The sequence below is a fragment of the Lontra canadensis genome, unplaced genomic scaffold, assembly GCF_010015895.1.
Source record: "Lontra canadensis isolate GAN:19392208 unplaced genomic scaffold, GSC_riverotter_1.0 scaffold45, whole genome shotgun sequence".
Lineage (NCBI taxonomy): Eukaryota > Metazoa > Chordata > Mammalia > Carnivora > Mustelidae > Lontra > Lontra canadensis.
Window position 1 is genome coordinate 8,798,452 of NW_022631039.1, and position 20,538 is coordinate 8,818,989.

Consider the following 20,538-nt stretch of genomic DNA (forward strand, 5'->3'; position numbering starts at 1 on the left):
TATGTTTGCCACTCAGTAACAGGCAGACATACAGACACATACATACTAATATCACATTCACGGCAAAAATCAGCAACTGAAGAGAGCACGTCTTCCTGCTTGGTCCATAATAAGACTCAGATTTCTTCTCAACACGGCTTTCAATTTTCAAAGAAAAAGCATTTATTCATTGTATGAACATCTAAAAAAGTAGATATTCTGTCTTTTGTCAAAACCCTCAACGCAGAGATCATAGGAACCCCTTTTCAAGTCACTTAATTGGACATTTGAGAACTACTTACTGAGCATATTATGGGAAGGGCAGTATCTGATATTGGGACACAGGAGGAATTTAAAAATTTCATTCATAAGAAAAGGAATAAAGTGACAAGAATAAAATAAAAAATCCAAGGATGGGAAACGGATAATTCCCTGAAATAGGCAAGCATATTGTTTGCTGAAAGTCTCAATGGATGTTTCTTGAGATAGCAAAGTGGTGGTTGTTCAAGTTGGGTACCAAAACAGATCTATCCATGCTTCCCAATCTTAACCACTCCCACTTAAAGAAAAACTGATTTCCTTTCCACCCATGCTCTGGTCCCATCAGATTATTCTTAATGTCCTCCTTAGGGCACTTACAGCTCCACTCCCCAGGCTTTGGTCTGGGCTCAACCTCCTCAAGTAGGAGGGTCGGGAATTGCTCCAGCAGCTAGGGCTGCAGCTACAGGATCTGCTCCTTTCTAGCATCTTCGATAAGAGCCACTCAGCAGATCACCCCGAGGTGGCTTAAAGCATCCCATACCCACAGACCTGTCGAGAGCTGAACCACCTAAGACACTGGTGGGAAGTCTCCTGTGCGGGTAAGATCATCTAACCCTAGATTCTTTACCCTGACTTAACTGTTAGTAGCCTTATCTGCACTGGGTGTGTCCCACGCTCTAGGAATGAGCTGCTTTTATGTAGTGTTTGTCTCCTGGGGCTTGGAAAGAGAGAAATCAAGGTGACTGGGGGGAACAGCCCCCCCTCCCCACTAGCTCGTGGGGGCTAAACACTCCCTCTCCTGCTCGCCTCTCCGAACACTGGCTCTTCAACGTATCCAGCTCCTCCAACACCAGAATATGTGGGCTTCACGGGGGCAGTCGAGAATCCTGCCTTTCCAAGAACTCAACTAGCCCTTGCGGTTGGAGACCGAGAACGAAGTCCCGAGGTCTTGCAGACCGAAGAACGAATGAAAAGAACGGACTTGTGGGAGAGCAAGCTTAACAGGCCCAGCGCCTTCCTTGTCCCCCACTCCAGGCCCAGCTGCACAACTCCCTCTGGTCCTCCTGGCCCTCCGGGCCCTGGGGCTGCAGCACGCCCAGAACGCCCGACCCGGCTGCAGCTCGCCGAGGAAGTCAGAACTTAAGTCTCCCCGCGCCGCAAGCGAACGCGGACCTCACCTCTCCGGCGTGAAGGGCGGCGCAGCCTCACGGGCGCCTCCCGGCTAGGCTCCTCCAGCTGCGGCTCGCGAGGGTTCCTCGCGTCCTCTCTAGGCGTTTGGCAGCGAGCCCCGCAGCTCTATCGTTGGCCCGAGGCGCCGCGCGCGTCCCGTCGTGCCCCGCGGCCAGGCCCGGACCGCCTCGGCGCGCCCTCGCGTCGCGGAAACCCTGCGGCGGCCGTGCTCGCGCTCAGAGCCTGCAGCGCGCGCATGAGGGAGAACCGCCGCCCGACCGGCGCGCGCCCGGCCCGGGTCCCGAGCCCCCAGGGGAGCGGCCGCCGCGCTTTTCCCTCCCAGCCGCCCGCGGAGAGCCGGCTGCGCCGGCGCCTCGCCGCGACCCCGACCCCGACCAGGACCACGACCCCGACGCAGAGAAGCGTCATGGAAGCCGAGGACCTGCAGGAGGACCTGACCTGCTCCATTTGCCTGGACTATTTCGAGGACCCGGTGTCCATCGAGTGCGGCCACAACTTCTGTCGCGGCTGCCTGCACCGCAGCTGGGGGCCGGGCGGCGGCTCGTTCCCCTGCCCCGAGTGCCGCCAGCCGTCGCCGTTCTCCGCGCTGCGGCCCAACTGGGCCCTGGCTCGGCTGACCGAAAGGACGCGGCGCCGGCGCCAGGGCCCCGTGCCCCCCGGCCAGTGCGGCCGCCACTGGGAAGCGCTTCGGCTCTTCTGCGAGGACGACCAGCGGCCCGTGTGCTTGGTGTGCAGGGAGTCCCAGGAGCACCAGGGGCACACCATGGCGCCCATCGACGAGGCCTCCTGCAGCTACCGGGTGAGCGGGCCTTCCGGGGCTGCAGCTCTTCCCGGGAAGGCTTACCCTTGACCTCATTCTCATCCAAGTACCCACGAGGTGGCTGCTGTTCCCCTTGAAAGTACAGCCTCCACCCCGCCTCCAGGTGCAAAGAAGCTAAGCATCGCATAGATCTCAGAGCTGGGCTTAAAACTGGGAGGGGGAGGGTCCGCATAGAATTTTCAAGGTACGGGCTCCTGGCAGCTCCGAGTTTAAGACAGTCACACCGACAGGGTGTATGCCCGTGCTGTCCGATAGAAACAGGATGCGAGCCACGTATGTAATAAAACTTTCCTAGTGGTACAAAGAAACAGGTGATGCTAATGGCTATGAAAAGTTATCAGTGAGATATTTTACTTTGGTTTTTCATAATAGGCCTTTGAAATCTGTGTTTACACGCACGGCACTTGTCAGTTGGGACCATCCGCATTTTGGGTGCTCACCTGGCTAAGGGGGGCTGTATTGCACCGTGCAGGTGTATACCTACAGGTGTAACAGACAGCTGATGATTTGGGAAACGCCAGGCATGGAGTGATGAAGCTGGGATTTGTTCCCAGCTTCCTCCATCAGTTGGGGAAAATTACTTAATGTTTGAATTTGGAGATTATCTGTCCTACCTATTTTATGGGTTAAGGAGTTTCCGTTGCATAAATCAATTTATCGTACTCTGCTCCAGCTCCACTGTCTTCTTGCTTTTGTTTCAAGCCTGTTCTTTCTCTACCCCCACCTTCCATCCTTTACATCTTTTTAGCTTTTAGCTTGAAGACCTTCCTTGATCATCCTTTCCAGAGTAGTCCTACCCCCTTCTATGGTGTAACTCCAGTGGTCCCAACAGAATTGGTTTCTAGTAAGTACTGGTTGAATACACGGGTTTAATGATACAAGTTAAAGTGTTTCATAAACTATAAAATGCCACACAGTTTTATCAATTTATTACAAACAGGAGATATGCAAAGTGGCAGTACGAAGTGTACGTCCACTCGGTACCTTAGTACTGTCTGCCAGGCATTGTTCTAGGATCTGGACATAAACGGATAAGAAAGACAGAGCCCTTGTCTTGTAGGGAACACAAGCACGCAGACCAAAAATTTCAGTGTGTGAGTGGATTATCCAAGTTTGTAAGAAGTACATAGCCTCCTCAGTGAGGAGCCAGTGGGGAGTCAGAAATGGTTTCACTGAGCTGAATGTGAACTCACTCTTGAAGGGTGAGTACAATAGGTAGGGAGGGGGATATTCAGGCCAAGGGAACAGCATATTCCACGGTGTGGTGGCTTGAAACGGCATGTGATAATTGTCCGAGGACTGGAAGTTGCTCAGTACTTCTGGAATGTAGGGGGAGGAAGGGCGCTGGGAATTAGTGTTGAAGAACTGCTTGGTGTTGCCCTCCTGCCACCTTGTGGCAGTTTCTGTTATTGCAGGGAACACGAGTTTTCTAATGTTCCCAGAATTCCCGATTTTATTCAGGGGCCCTAGTCAGATTCCAACTGTGGCAGGATTCCAAAAGACTTAGAGTCTTGGACTAGAACCAACGATATGGGATATTTCATGCATACTGGAATTGTTAAGGGCTTTTAAAAAATTGAAAAATTATATTTAAAAGATGATTGTTTTTTCATTATTAAGTAAAAGTGAAAACTTGAAAAGAAATCTTGGTGCCATTCAAAACAGCTCTCTGATTAATACATCAGATTTGACCGTGATCACAAAGTAACAGTTAATTCCTTGATAAAGGAATAAAATTACTGGAAATAGCTTCCAAAGTAGCAGGATTATATACCTATTTAAGTTAACAATTAAGGTTAGTAAATAGATTACATGTTAGACGACACTGTATTAGAAATCTGCACAGGTGAATTTGTGATGTAAAACCTAATTTCATCCCACCCCCCACATTTTAATACACAGTTTCCAAAGCAAACATGAAAACTGGAAGAATTTTATAATACCAGTAGACCCTCATCTAGATTCTGCCATTAGCATTTTACTCTGTGTATTGCCTACCTATCCATCTTTTCTCTGAGTCCATCAATTCTTACTTCCTTTTGAGGCATTTAAAGTTTTTTTTTTTTTTAAGATTTAGTTTTTTATTTGATAGATCACGAGGAGGTAGAGAGGCAGGCAGAGAGAGGGAGTAGAGGAAGCAGGCTCCCCGCTGAGCAGAGAGCCAGATGTGGGATCATTACCTGAGCCACCCAGGTGCCCCAGAGGCATTTAAAGTTAATTGCAGACTTCCTCCTACACTTTCACTTGCATATATCAATCACACTTAACATGTGTTTGTGGTATTTTTTGAAGTTACATTTAATACAATTAAATACACACATCTTTAGTGCACATTTGCTGAGCTTTGACAGATGCATGCCTCTGGGCACCCCAAATCCTTCTCAAGATAAGCAACATTCCCAGGGCTCCTGATGGGTTTAGTCGGTGGAGCCCGTGTCTCTTGATCTCAGATTTGCAAGTTCAAGCCCCAGACTGGGTGTGGAGATTACTTAAAAATAAAATCTTAAAAAAAAATAACAGTATCATCACCCCAGAAGCTCTGCCACCCACCTTCTCAGTTAGTCTCTGCTCCCTCCCTCTACCTGACCACTGTTCTAATTTTTTTTCTACTGAACATGACTTTTGCCTATTCTGGAACTTCACATAAATGGAATCATATAGTCTGTACTCCTCTCTACAGGCTCCTTTTGCTCAGCGTATCAGGATTCACCCATTTTGTGTGCATCAGTAGCCCATTTCTTTTTACTGCTGCATCGTATTCTGTTCTGTGACCGTAGCGCAGTTTACGCATCTTTCTCTCCCTGCATACCTAGGCTGTGGCCAGTTTTTGGCTCTTAGGAATAGAACTGATGTATCTCATACAGGTCTTTTTGTGGACACACACCTAGGAGTAGAACCGCTGGGCCTGGGATTGATGTGTCTTTAGTCTGATGCCAGACCTATGCCTAGAGCTGCTGTTGCCCGTGACACGGCCACCCGAGTCCTGTGAGAGCCCTGGGTGCACCACAGCCTCGCCAGCTTTGGAGCCGTCACTCTTTCCAGTGACCTCACTTTGTTTTAGCCATTGTTATTTGTAAATGATCAGAAGACAAGTGATACCTACTAGTTTTCATGCTTCTCCTAGGGAAGAATTAAAAAAACCTTGTCATGCTTATTTCTGAGTTCTGTTCATTTCTTTTTCTTTTAGCTTTTTACTTTGACATGCATTCACTCTTCCAGAAGCTGTCCTAGGCCACTCTGCGGCATTTGCAGCTTGCCAGGTTTTATTTACATTTTCTATTGCTTTGGTGTCGAAGAAGCCATCCTTCCTTGGTTTTTCACTGGCCACCACTCAGCTTCTTGGCAGGATTTTCATCCTCTACACCTCCCTTAAATGCAGTCGTTCCCAGTTCCAGCAGGGACCCCCTTCTTGATAGACTCTTACTGGGGGATTTTACTCAAGCTCTGATGTCACCTGCTGCCAGTGCTCTACCCCCCCAATCTGTTTCTGCAGCTCAGATCTCTCTCTCTCTCTCTCTTTTTTTTAAGATTTTATTTATTTATTTGACAGAGATCACAAGTAGGCAGAGAGGCAGGCAAGAGAGAGAGGAGGAAGCAGGCTCCCTGCAAAGCAGAGAGCCCAATGCGGGGCTCGATCCCAGGACCCTGGGATCATGACCTGAGCCAAAGGCAGAGGCTTTAACCCACTGAGCCACCCAGATGCCCCCCCCCTTTTTAAAAAGATTTTATTTATTTGAGAGAGAGAGCATATGAGGGTGGGGGGAGAAGCAGACTCCTCCTCTGAGCAGGGAGCCTGACGTGGGCTTAATAATCCCAGGACCTTGGGATCATGACCTGAGCCCAAGGCAGACGCTTAACCGGCTAAGCCACCCTGGTGCCCTGTAGATCTCTTTCTTGACCCTTAGCTGCTAACTAACTGTACCCATTGGGATATCCCTCACACAGCTCAAACTCAAATTTTCAAGTCAAATATGATTTCCCACCTTCTGTTTACATACCGCTCATTTCCCTATATTTACTAATTTGGTAAATAGCTTACAGTCCTTCTAGTTGTCAAGCCAGAAACCACAGGCTAAATCTGGACTCCTTCCTCCTGTAGACATTGGTTACCAGTTCCTGTTGGTTTTCCTTTTTTTTTTTTTTTAAGATTTTATTCATTTATTTGACAGAGAGAGAGAGATCACAAGTAAGCAGAGAGGCACGCAGAGGGAGAGAGGGGAAGCAGGCTCCCTGCCGAGCAGAGATTCCCGATGTGGGGCTTGATCCCAGGACCCTGAGACCACGATCGGAGCTGAAGGCAGAGGCTTAACCCACTGAGCCACCCAGGTGCACCCTGCCCTTGCTTTTAAAAGATTTTATTTATTTATTTGAGAGAGAGTGAGAGCATGATGGGGTTGGAGGATGGGCAGCAGAGGGAGAAGCTGACTGCCTGCTGAGCAGGGAGCCCAATGCAGGGCTTGAAATAGGGATTTCGGGACTCCAGGATCATGACCTGAACTGAAGGCAGTTGCCAAACCCACTGAGCCACCCAGGCCCCCCACCTGCTGGTTTTCCTCTTACATGTGTACCTCTAATCTGCCTGCTGCTGTCTGAGGTCACGTTTGACCTTCTGCTACCAGGTGCTGCCCCTCCACAGACCATACTGTTAATGCCGATTGACTCCTTTTATTTTTTTAACAGGTCATTCAGGTATAAATGTATGTATTTATAAAGATTTTATTTATTTATTTATTTATTTGACAGAGACAGCACAAGCAGGGGGAGCAGCAGGCAGAGGGAGAAGCAGGCTCCCCAGTGAGCAAGGAGCCTGATATGGGACTTGATCCCTGGAACCTGGGATCATGACCTGAGCCAAAGGTAGCAGCTTAACCAGCTGAGCCACCCAGGCACCCCATCATTCAGGTTTTTAAATTACAAAATGGTACATGCCTCATGTAGAAAATCAAGCAAAACAGAAATTTATGAAATTTTTAGTTCCCTCGCCCCAATTTCCAAGACATTTCTATTCCACAGAAATAACCAGTGTTGGTAATACTTAGGTATATATTCTTCCAGCCTTTCCTTCTATTTAAATACTAACATACACCCAGGGGTACCTGGGTGGCTCAGTTGGTTAAGCATCGGCTCTTGATTTCATTTCAAGTCCTGGTCTCGGGGTGATGGGATTGGGCCTGGTGGAGGGCTCTGCGCTCAGCGGGGTGTCTGCCTGCTGTTCTCTCCCTCTGCTCCTCGCCTTGCTCAGGCGTTACCACTCTCTTTCCCTAAAGTAAATAAAACACCCATAAATACATTCGTATTTTTTCTTTTCAAAGCAAAATTATACAATACTATTGTCTAACAGCTTAGTTTTTTTAACTTAACTATGTCAGTATATCGAGAGCTACCTGAGATTGGCATTAGAGTAGCAAAACACCATAATTTATTTAATAATTCCCCGTTGATGGATAATGAATCATGCTGCAGAGAACAGTACTATACCTATTAATACCTATTCTTTTTGCCAGTGCTTCATTGCACAGGTTATTAGAAGTAGGCTTATGCATTTTAAATGATTCTCAATCCTTTCCGTTGCCCTTCACAAAGATGGCGCCTTTCTTTTATTTGTTTTTTGGTCTTTTTGTTGCATGAGCATTGATTAATTAATTGATTTTTTTAAAAGATTTTATTTATTTATTTGACAGACAGAGATCACAAGTAGGCAGAGAGGCAGGCAGAGAGAGAGAGGAGGAAGCAGGCTCCCTGAGGAGCAGAGACCCCGATGTGGGGCTCGATCCCAGGACCCCGGGACCATGGCCTGAGCCGAAGGCAGAGGCTTTAATCCACTGAGCCACCCAGGTGCCCCTAATTGATTTTTTTTAAATTACTAATGGTGTACTAGATGTTGGCCAACTGAACGGACGATGGCACCTTTTTAAAAAAATCTGTCACGACTGCAGTATCAGAGGCTTCCCTTGTCAATATTAGGTATTTATTAATCCTTTATTTAATAATTTTCATTTTTTGCCAACCCAATAGGCAGACTCTGTATAGTGACTCTTACAGTGTTGTGAAGGTTTCAGCCCGGAATACTTTTTATGCCTAGGTCTGTAGCTGTCCTGAACATTTTCTCAATCTTGTTCCCTGTTTGGATTAGGTGGCTTTTAGCTTTTGAACAGGCAGGGTGCTGGCGGAGAGGAGGATTTCTCTGATATGCATTTCTGCCGGCAGGAAAAGCTGCTTAAGGCCCAGTGCAGTCTGAAGGACAAGATGAAGAAAGCCATGTATTTTCAGGACATCGAGGTGAAGAATGCCACTGAGTGGAAGGTAACAGCAGAAGCCGTGGGGGCAGTTCTCGCCCCGGAGGCCCCTTGGTGGTATTGGGAAGAGTTGTCAGGCTCCTTGCCGATGAGGTGACAGAACAGGTGACAGGCTCTCTACTGACCTGTGGTTTCGGGGGATGGGACTTTCACATGCTTCATCCCCATGTCTCTAAGGTAGTGCCCCTCTGCTTCCCACTTTTTCCTAACTATATTCCTAGGTCGTTGCTAGTTTGGGCCCACAGCATCATGGAAAGTAAACGGGCTTTGCTTTGAGAGAGACTCATTTAGTTGGGAGGCGCGATGCGCTCTGCTGCACATCGAAAGGTTTAACAACACTGCACTGTCGGTGTCCTGGAGGCTGAACTAAATACTAAATGTGAAAGTGTATTGTAGTTTAAAGGGCATACGCCCAAGGCGTTGCCATCCGTGGGAGAGGCTCCTGTGTTAGGAAACATGAACTCATACTCTACAGGCTAGTGCAGAGATGCCACGTCGTCGTAGAACTAGATGAGAAGTCTCAGGGGTGTGGCTGGGCAGGAGCTCTCTGGGGGCGGAGATCAGGATGGGAGCCCCATGGGCTGTGGGGGAGTCTGAGCACATCTCCTGTGCCTCTAGGAGAAGATGAAGAATCAGCGGGTGAGACTGAGCGCCGAGTTTGCAAAGCTGCACCTCTTTCTGGAGGAGGAAGAGCAGCTGTTTCTTCAGAGACTGAGCGAAGAAGAAGAAGAGACGAAGAAGAAGCAGAATGAGAACACGTTAAAGCTTCATCAGAAAATCACGTCCCTGAAGCAGCTCATCCTGGAGGTCAGGGAGAAGAGCGAGAGCTCAACCCTCGAGCTGCTCCAGGTGAGGCTGGCTGGAGGGGTCCCGAGCAGCGCTCCTGGGGCTCCGCTGGTCTTCAGAGTTATGGGCCTTGGAACTATAGACACTTAGAAGAAATGTTTTTTCTCCGTTGGTGATTATGTTACTACTGTCATCAAAGAACCAAAGATTCACCTTTCAAGGGTTATGACTGTGAAAGTCCGGTGTGCTGAGCTCAGGTGTTATGAGACACCTGGGTTCACCGGGGCCCACGGTTTGTCTAGGATCTGAAGCGCATCTAAGACTTTTCCATTCATCGTATTTGTCCGTTTGTAATTCTTTGTTAGAGTAGTAAAACAAAGCACACCTAAAAATCACAAAGTAGATAACTGTCTAGGCAGTTTCTAAGATAAATTTATCTTTTTTTTTTACTAATTTATTATTATTTTTTGAAGATTTTATTTATTTATTAGAGAGCACAAGCAGGCAGAGTGGCAGGCAGAGGGAGAGAAGAAGCAGGCTCCCCACTGAGCAGGGAGCCCGGCAAGGGGCTGGATCTCAGGATCCGGGGATCATGACCTGAGCTGAAGGCAGATGCTTAACTGACTGAGCCACCCAGGCGCCCTCTAACTAATTTTTAATCATTACAATCATAACTTGATAAGAACTTTGCTCTTAGCCCCAGATTTTGATTGATAACATTCATTTAAATAATTTATAATATCCAGCAACTTTTAAAAGGTGACAATTCTAATTCCTTAGCACTTAGGAGTGTCTGGCTGGGTCAGTCAGCAGAGCATGTGGTCTTGATCCTAGGGTTAAGTTCAAGCCCCACATTGGGCATGGAGCCTCCTAAAGAAAAAAAAGTTAAAAAAAAAAAAAGTAATTCATTAGTCCTTAGATTTGGGACTTCTAAGCCAGTTTATTAGCAGTAGTCCTTTACCTTTGTATCCTCATCAGGTAAATGTCCTTCTAGCTCTTTCAGTTTTCAAGTAGGATCTAACATTTGTGACGGTCTCTTTTTTTCTGCTGGGATGATTCGCCTTTGGTCTTAGAGCCCTCAGAACCTCTCTTTCTTCCATATGTGACTGAAGAGGAAAGAACTATTGAAGAGGTCCTTCAATCTGTGATTACCTTTTTTTTTTTTTTTAAAGATTTTATTTATTTGTCAGAGAGAGAGAGAGAAAGCGCCCAAGGGCTTGATCCCAGGACTCTGAGCTGAAGGCAGAGGCTTTTTCTGCATCAATTGAGAGGACCATGTGGTTCTTCTCTCTCTCTTATTGATTTATTCTATCACACTGATTGATTTGCGAATGTTGAACCATCTTGCAACCCAGGGATGAATCCCACCTGGTCATGGTGGATAATCTTTTTAATGTGCTGTTGGATCCTATTTGCTAGGATCTTGTTGAGAATCTTTGCATCCATATTCATCAGTGATATTGGTCTGAAATTCTCCTTTTTGGTGGGGTCTTTGCCTGGTTTGGGGATCAGGGTAAGGCTGGCTTCATAAAAAGAGTCTGGAAGTTTTCCTTCTGCTTTAATTTTTTGAAATAGCTTCAGGAGAATAGGTGTTATTTCTTCTTTGAAAGTTTGGTAGAATTCCCCAGGGAATCTGTCAGGTCCTGGGTTCTTGTTTTTTGGGAGGTTTTTGATCACTGCTTCAATCTTAACCAATTGAGCCACCCAGACGCCCCACTTTCTTTCTTTTTTTCCTATCAAAGAGACAGCATTCTCTTCTACCTTTAAGGAAGAGAGACATAGCAACCCACTCACCAGTTACTTTCAGCAGGAAATTGCTAGCAGGGTGTTACATGCCATCTAAGTGTAATGATTTCTGAGAATTGTCTAGAACTTTCTCAACATGCTTGAGCCATGAAGTTCTGGTTACATATCCAAATGTGTACTTTAGCAGAATCTTTGAAATAACACATTTAAATAGTTTTTTTCAATATAGATTTAATATCTGCTCAGAATCTGAAAGCTCAAAGGTACACATGAACCAGCAGAAGGCTTACAAAAAAGTCTACCAGCCAAAATAAGGGCAAGGGTAGGGAAATGTTTCAAGAACATAGAACTGGATCATAGTATCTCAGGGCCTAAGAGAACTTATTTTACTGATGTGTTCACCCATCCATTTTTCCTTTATTCCTTCATTTTTAGCCTTTAAGTCACTTCCATTCTTGGAACTATAGATACATTAAAAAACAAAACAAAACTATAGGGACATCAAAAAAATACTGTTGTTCCTAAATTTTACCTCTTACTTGAATGTGTTCTTGCACAATACACAGTATTGCTTTGGTTTATGTGTTTTTAATTTATTCATTGATTTAATCTTACTGCATTCTGCCCCTTGCTTTTTTCCTTAGGCACTCACTATGTCTTTAAGATCCATTCCTATTGCCGTATGTACATTGGACCCATGTGTCCATCCACCACATTTTTCCATTCCTTCTTCCAGTGATGGAAATCCAGGTTCTTCTAACACCATTACCACTACCATTAACGCTTCAATGACATCATTAATATCTGCTCTTCCAATTTTTATAATTGTTATTTTCTTTTGTTTTAAAAAGATTTTATTTATTTATTTGACAGACAGAGATCACAAGTAGGCAGAGAGGCAGACAGAGAGAGAGGGGGAAGCAGGCTCCCTACTGAGCAGAGAGCCTGATGTAGGGCTCGATCCCAGGACCTCATGACCTGAGCTGAACACAGAGGCTTAACCCACTGAGCCACCCAGGTGCCCCTATAGTTGTTTTTTTCTTAATTAGTTCTTGGGGTTGCTCTGTAGCTCTGGTTCTTTCTCATCCTCCGGAGCTGGCATGCTTAGCCCATCTACACTGACCCTTTCTTTTGCTGGTAAATGTTTTTAAGCTCTACTTTCCCCTGTAAGTATTACTGTGTCCACAGATTCAGACGGCATCATTTTTAATACAGAGCAATACAATAAATCATAAACTTGACAGATTATCACCAAGGGACCCATCTATGGAAACACCAGCCAAATGAAGTGATAGGACGAGTAGCCTCGGGCCGGGGTGCTAGACACCCCCCACATGGCCCCGTCAACACCCCTTCCCTTTTCTGCGAGGCTGTTCTTCCTCTGGACTTCTCATGCAGTTTTGTCTTGCCTGTTTTTGAATAAGAGTCTTCAGTACGTGCTGCTTTTTCCTGACATCATGTTGTGTGACTAACCCATGTCATTGTAGATGGCTGTTTGTCCATCAGTGCGGAGCACTTCTCAGCCTGGATCTTGCTCCCCCACGGGCAGTGTTGGAGACATTTTTGGTTGTCACAGCTTGGGGGTGGCTTTTACTGTCACAGAAAAGCAGTTAGGAACGTGGTCCACCTTTCTGTCCGTTGTGTGTCTGTGAAAGCAGTTCCTGGTCACAGGGCAGATGTTGGTTCATCTTCCAAACCATTTCCCAGAGTGAGTGCACCAGTTGCCATTGTTCCCAGCAGTGAGAGAGAGTGAGCCCGCGGCCCTGTCCGCTCGGCCCTACTTCGCATTGTCGGGTCTTCCATGTCAGCCGTCCCAGATGCAACAGCGTGTTAGCTCAGGCCCTCAGTCAGCACCCCTGCGCTCCGCTCCAACGGTAGCTGCGTTCCCCTACTGACCAATGAGGTTGAGTACTTTTTCATGTGGCGATTAACCATTTTGATACTTCTTTTTTCTAAGGCTTTCTTAAGGTATCATGTACATATCTTATAATTCACCCATTTGAAGTGTACTTTTTTGTAGCTAAGTAAGTGATTTTACCAAGTTGTGGAAACCTTACCGAAGTCCAGTTCTAGAGCATTTCCATCTCCCCAATAAGACCACATGGTGCTTGTTTATAGCTGATCTCTGTTGCTGCTTCCAGCCTCAGATAGTCTGCTTTCTGACTCTAGATTTCCTTTTCTAAGTATTTCTGTAGACAGAGTCATACAGTCTGTGATCTTTTGCGTATGGAATCTTTCATTTATACCGTTTCTGAGGCTCATTCATGTTGTAGCATTCGTTAGTATTGTATTTATATTCCTCTTTTTATTCCCAAATAGTATTTCACTATAAAATATGTCACATTTTGTGGATTGGCTCATGAACTGATGCACATTTGGGTTTTTCCACCTTTTGGCTATAATGAATGATGCTGATGTGAACAGTCACCTGCCCCTCTTCGTCTGGACATACACTTTCATTTCTCTTGGGTGGACAGTAGGAGCGGAATTGCCGGGCTGTATCGTATATTTAATTTGTTAGCAACTGCCAAACTATTTTCCAAAGAGGCTGACCATTTTGTATCCTCACCACATTCTCACCAACACTTGTTACTGCCTATGGGTGAAAGAGAATGGATGGAGAAGTAGGCAAAAAGCCAGGAGAGAGTTCGTGTCGAAGTGCCAAAGGAAGAAGAGTAGGGTTTCAAGAAAGGGATTGGTTACCATTGTCGAACAGCGCAGAGGGGTCCTGCGAAGAAAAAGACACTGTGTGTTCAGTCCACTGGGTTTGGCAGCATGAGATCACCCATGACATTAGCAAGCGCAACTGACGTAAAACACCTGCTCACAAAGTTGAGTACCAGATCTTGGGAGGACGGGACGTAACTTGCTTATGTTTTTCTTCTCTTCACAGAATCCAAAAGATCTGTTGACCAGGTATGAGCTGCTGGTTTTTCACGGGGCCCTGAGTGGAGGGGAAACAGGTCTGGGCTCCAGAGAGCAGTCTGGGCACACCTGAGAGTCGGTGGAGGAGGAATTCCACCGCTCGCTTTCGCAAGGGGGAATGGGCACGTGGTGGTCTAAGCTTTGGGCTTGGAACCCTCAGTGGGAGTTGCGGGCCTTGGCTGCCCGAGTTGTCTCCTAAGAAGAGCAGCCTTCTCTGCTTTCCTTAGGAGTGAGAACCAGGATGTGGACTATTCCCCTGAAGTTTTAATGATGAAGAATGTGTGCCAGATTCCAATGATGAAGGAAATGCTGAAGCGATTCCAAGGTAAGCAAGGTTGCATCTTCCAGAAATCTTTAATATAAGAGAATAAGCACTGAGAAGAGTTTAGAAAAGAAAGAGGAAATAGAACATAGGGCCAGCAGGAGGGTCAGGAAAAATGATGATAACTAGAATACCTGGGTATATGCTTCATTCAGGAAACATTCACTTAATGTAAACCATGCGTTATTAGCTGCTAGCGATACAGAAAGAAAAAGACCCATTTCTAAGAATGTAAGTAAACTGGAGAGAGAGACTCCTATCGTTTGCTGTAACATAGTGGGATCTCCTGTTTTTCATGGTACGAGTAAGATACCATGGGAGGTCAGAGAAAGAGCTCTGTTGGGGATGAAGTAGGGAAGTTTTCACACAAAGGTGACATTGTTCTGGGATTTGAGGGATGAATAGGAGTTTGCCAAGTGGAAAATGGAGGTATACTCGTGTAAGCAGAGGGAGCAGCAAGAGCTAAGCTGTGGAGAGAACGGAGGAAGGGTATCCAAAGTGACTAAACTATAAGGTACGTTGTGGGGAAAGGCAGGAGCTGAGGTGGAGACGGTGAGTGTAAGAAAGTCTGAAGATAAGGTGACTGGATCTCCCGGGACATGCTGAGGCTTGTCGGTGTTGTAAACATGACACAGGCAGTTCTCTCGTGCACATCACTGATGAGGAATCCTGTGGTGGTAGCCGTCTACTGAGATGAAGTAATGGGGACTGGATTTCCGCTTCGGCCTGAAACTTAGCTAGCTGAAAAAACTAAAACAAGACAGACACAGCACCTGAAGTAACCGTTTTCCCAACCCTGGATGTCAGGCAGGCAGTACAGGACAAGGAAAGGCGAAACAGATGAGGTGAGCTCTGGGATGGCTCCATCCTCCAGCCTGACGAGCTTCCGGGCCATCGCAGGGGGCAGGGAGGGTCGTGGAGGCGGAGCCAGGTGGAAGAGTGGGTTTTGTCCAAGGAGGACAAAGCTGGGAGAGCTTGGAGAGCACTGGCCAGAGTACTGGCAAGGAGAGAGCCATCCAGGGGCCAGTGATCTACAGAGGTGGCCCCTGAGTATTTAGCAGAATACTGACCAGCAGATGCTTGTGAAAAACCACCTTAGGCTGAGGAAGGACGTTTCCAAAATGATTAGAAGGAACAGTTCCTAGTGCTCCCACAGAGCCCAAACAATGCCCGTTCCTAGCAGCCTGACTAGAAAACTCCTAATTCCTGGGAAAATATTGCCTCATTAGTGGACCCACCTTATAAATCATGAACACCAGCTCTGAAAGGATCAAATTATTTCCAGGTAACTGCATCCCAGGACAAAGCGCAAGAAGATTTTAAAAAATGAGTACCAGATGTCTGACATCCAGTCACAATGTCTGACATCCAGTCAAAGGTTACCAGGCATGTAAAAAGGTCGGAAAGTATGACACATGATGAGAATAATTGATTGAAACTGACCCAGGATTGACCCAGATGTTAGAATAAGCACAGAAGGACTTTAATCAGCTATCCTATAAGAGGTATTTGGAGATGTGGAAGATCTAAAAAAAGTCCCAGATCAAACCTCTGGAGGTAAAACTACAGTGATGGAGAGGAACCCACTGGTTGGGATTAATAGAAAAAAAGATGATTGGATTTGAAGGTGCACCAGTGGAAGCTACAAAACAAACGCAGGAAAAAAAACTTAAAATGTGAAAAGAGCCTTGGTGAGCTGGGGGACAATCTCATGCAGGCTTATGGGTGGTAAGTGGGATCCTTGAGGACATGAGTAGGATGGGGATGAGACAGGGAAAATATCTGAATGAATAATGGCCCCAGGGCCCCAGGGTGGCTCATTCAGTTACATGGTTGCCTTCAGCTCAGATCATGATCTCAGGGTCCTGGGATCAAGCCCTATGTCGGGCTCCCTCCTCAGCGGGGAGTCTGCTTTTCTCTCTGCTCCTCCCGGTCCCACTCCTTTTTTTTTCCTCTCTCTCTCTCAAATAAATAAAATCTCAAAAAAAAAAGTCTCCAAATTTTCCAAATTTGGTGAAGACCATAAGTCCACAGATTAAATAAGGTTGATAAGCCCTCAGCACAAGAAATATGAGGGGAACTACACCAAAACCAGGTAAAGAGAACATTTTTGATGCAAGAAGAGGAAAAGGACATGTTAAATGGAAAAAAAAAGATGATGTCCCATTCCTCTGAATTTACCAAACGTATAAGAAATAAATATCCATTCTACATGAACTCTTAACAAAACGCTAAAGAGGGAACAATGCCCAATTCAGTCTACACGGTCTGCATTATCATGATACCCAAATCAGACAGACATTGCAAGATAAGAGGGCTATAGATCAGTGTCCTTCATGGACACAGAAGAATTCTGAAGGTAATTTTAGCAAATTGAACTTAACAACATATTTATAGATAAAGCATAATAACTGAATGGGTTTTACTCTAGAAAAGCAGGTTGGTTTAACATTTGAAAAACCAGTGTAATTTATATCTAGCAAACTGAAAAAAGGAAACCTATATGATCACTTCAGTAGATGCAGAAAAAGCATTTGTTAAAACCTAATATCCATTCCTAATTTAAAAAATTCTGGGTGTTATTACTGGGTATTTACCCTAAAGATACAAACGTAGTGATCCGAAGGGGCATGTGCACCCGAATGTTTATAGCAGCAATGTCCACAATAGCCAAACTATGGAAAGAACCTAGATGTCCATCAACAGATGAATGGATAAAGAAGAGGTGGTATATATATACAATGGAATACTATGCAGCCATCAAAAGAAATGAAATCTTGCCATTTGCGACGATGTGGATGGAACTTGAGGGCATTATGCTTAGCGAAATAAGTCAGTCGGAGAAATACAAGTATCATATGATCTCCCTGATATGAGGAAGTGGAGATGCAACTTGGGGGGTTTGGGGGGTAGGAAAAGAATAAATGAAACAAGATGGGATCGGGAGGGAGACAAACCACAAGAGACTCTTAATCTCACAAAGCAAACAGGGTTGCTGGGGGAAAGGGGGTCGGGAGAGGGTGGTGGGGTTATGGACATTGGGGAGGATATGTGCTATGGTGAGTGCTGTGAAGTGTGTAAACCTGGCGATTCACAGACCTGTACCCCTGGGGCTAATAATACATTATATGTTTATAAAAAATTAAAAAAAAATTCTGGGTGTTATATGCAAATAGTGAATTGTTGGACACTCCATCAGAAACTAATGATGTACTATATGTTGACTAACTGAACATAATAAAAAAAATACGGCTTGGTAAACTAGAGAGACATGGAGAGTCTGGGAGGAAGAGGATTGGGAGGCCGGGAGGGAGGTCAGAGAGACCGTTAAAGCGGGGGGTGCTAGAGGTCTGAGTGAAGACGGTGGCAGTGAGATGGAGAAGAGGCAGAGAATCTGGGTGCTATTTCAGAGGTTGGAGTTGATAGGACTTGTGACGAATAACCTGTTCAGGGTCAGAGAGAAATAGGAGTCAGATAACCTTAAGATTTCAAGGGTGTGAGTGTTTGGGTAGAGGTAGCGCCCTTGCTGCTCAGAGAACACAGAGGACAAGAAGATGTCTGCATGGGAAGGGGTAGGAGTCCCAAGAGGATGGAAGGGGACTTTGAACTGTTAGGGGCCCCTTGGAGATGCCCAGTGAACAACTGGAATGAGTGAAGAGAAAACTTGTTAACAGTGTCACCTCTGTGTCCCAGTGCAAAGCACCAGCCAGTCCGCCATCTTGGTCTGGTCCTGATTCAGCAAGTCCGAATCTGGTCATGTTTCTCCCAGTTTGATGCTGATTGTGAAGACTTGGGGCCACAAACTAACGAGCTCCCTGTTTTTAGGTCTTAGTCATTTGGAGCAGAAGGGAAATGAAGATTTCACCGTGCTAAGGCCACACTGGGGCCTGCCGGGCCCGGCCAAGGATGAGTTGAGAGACGTTGGGGGGTCTCATCGCTAACATTTCTTGTCTGGAGATGCACACCACTGAAGCTGGGAAAGAGGGGCGCTTCTGGAGGAGGGCTGGTGGGAAGCTGTCACGTTCTAAATGGCCACTCTCATTTTCTCTGCAGTGGCTGTAAGTGTTGCTGAAGACACGGCTCATCCCAAGCTCGTCTTCTCCCAGGATGGGCGATTCGTGAAAAATGGAGCATCAGCCAATTCTTGGCCCTTGTTTTCCTCAGCCTGGAGCTACGTTAGCGGATGGAGGAATTCTCAGAGGAACGCACCGTTCGTGGGCAGATTTCAGCACTTACCCTGTGTTTTGGGGAAAAACGTTTTCACTTCAGGGAAACATTACTGGGAAGTTGAGAGCCGAGATAGCCTGGAGATTGCTGTGGGGGTGTGCCGGGAGGACGTCATGGGGCTCGCCGATGCTTCAGAAATGTGCCCCCATGGGGGCATCTGGGCTATCTCCTGGGGTTCTGCTGGCTGCCAGCCCCTGACAGGCTCTCCTGGAAGCCCTACCAAGCAGGAGCCCGCTCTTCACCGGGTGGGTGTTTTCCTAGACTTTGGGGCCAGGGACATCTCTTTCTATAGTGCCGTAGATGGCGCACATCTGCACACCTTCTCCTGTCCGGTCTCCCGCCTCCGGCCATTTTTTTGGTTGAGTCCATTAGCGTCTTTAGTCATCCCGGCAGTGACAGGTGGGAAATGAGCCTCTTCTTCCCCTGCCCCAGGAATCTCCCCCTGTACCCCAGCCTAGGGACAGGCATCCCTTGGCCCTCTTCTCTCATTTCCTGTACACTGGCCCAGGGGCACATCCGTCCTGTCCGCTCGGATTTCAGTTTCATGTTCTGTTTCGCTCCTTGCGTGAGCTCTGCACACACCGGGATGGCGGACCCCATGGGCTGCCTTTCCAACAGCCACTTGCTCCATTCCCACCTTCTCTTCTGGTTCTTCCTGACGGAACTGTTGGCGGAGCACCATCCCTGGGCTTCAAGAGAGGCAGCCCCCTGTGAGGCAGTGCTGGCCAGTGAGCTGGAATGAGACATTCCAGGTGATTCTGGGGAAAGATTCTGTAGCTTTAAAAAAGGTGTTTGAGGAGACACAGCCCCTCTTCTGATGTTAGCAGCTGTCTAGGAACTGAGGAGAGCACAGTGACAGTGCAGAGGAGGAAGAAGCATGGTCTTTGTTGGCATCGTTGGGCTGTTGGAATTTCCTTAATCTGAAACTTCTTATGGGAGATGATTGCTCCCTTATCGTGTAAGGGAATTAGGGTTGTCTTTTGGTATAGGATTGTCTCACTCTCCCTGAAACTGGACAACTTTGTAGACTCCATTTCTGTTCAGTCATATAATTCTTCTTCTATCCCGGAAGTACTGATACCACTTACTTTTCTGGATCAGAAAGTTGAGGACATCTTCCCTTACTCTGCCTGCACGGTTACTCCTCTTCACCTGTCTGTGCCCTCACTATGTTCATTTTGTCACCTGTCTGTCAGATTCTTACATTGTTTATGCAACGAATTAATGTCACACCTAAAATGGGAGACACTTGATAAGGGCTCAGACTCAGACTGTGCCGCTGGCCTCTTCGGTAATGCTTTCCTGCGACTCCTGCAGAAGCTTGGTGGGACAGGGAAATTAAAATCCTCTTCCTACAAGTAGGAAAACAGAACTTTGGAGTAACTCAGTAAAGTTTAGCTGGCGGATGGGAGTGTTGGGATTAAATCCAGATCTGAGCTAAAACCCTGTGCTCTTTTCCATGTTTATTTGTAAGCATTTATTGAATACTGATTATAGGTCTGCATTGCCTTTGTTACACATTTTTATCTATCTATGCACTTTCCCCCATTTTACCTTCTTTAGATTATAAGCCCTCAACAGATTGTAACCGGTGCTGGGTAATTATTTTAAAAATAATAGTGGGTGTCTGGGTGGTTCAGTTGTTAAGGATCTGCCTTTGGCTCAGGTCATGATCTCAGGGTCCTGGGATTGAGTCCTGCATCCGGCTCCCTGCTTGGCGGGAAGACTGCTTCTCCCTCTCCCACTCCTCCTGCTTGTATTCCCTCTGGCTGTATCTCTGTCTCTGAAATAAAGTCTTTAAAAAAATAAGAATAAAGATTGTTTCTCTCTGGTTGTAAAAGGCACTTATAACAAAATTTGGAACATACAAAAAGTGTGAAGAAGCTGAAAATTATTGATAATCTCACCACTTCTAACACTGTAATGGGTTTCCTCCCAGATTTTCAGTAAATTTTCTGGTAGTGATTGAACTGGGCTTCTCACAA

At 46.3% G+C, this 20,538-nt stretch overlaps 1 protein-coding gene across 1 annotated transcript; it reads left to right on the forward strand.

The window, feature by feature from the left end:
• The first annotated feature begins 1,793 nt into the window (after window positions 1-1,793).
• TRIM4 (tripartite motif containing 4) lies at window positions 1,794-19,710 on the forward strand. The gene is made up of 6 exons (XM_032872623.1): window positions 1,794-2,230; window positions 8,459-8,554; window positions 9,166-9,396; window positions 13,973-13,995; window positions 14,232-14,329; window positions 18,380-19,710. The coding sequence occupies exons 1-6, from the start codon at window positions 1,838-1,840 to the stop codon at window positions 18,961-18,963; spliced, it is 1,425 nt and encodes a 474-aa protein (XP_032728514.1). The 5' UTR covers window positions 1,794-1,837; the 3' UTR covers window positions 18,964-19,710.
• The last annotated feature ends 828 nt before the right edge of the window (window positions 19,711-20,538 follow it).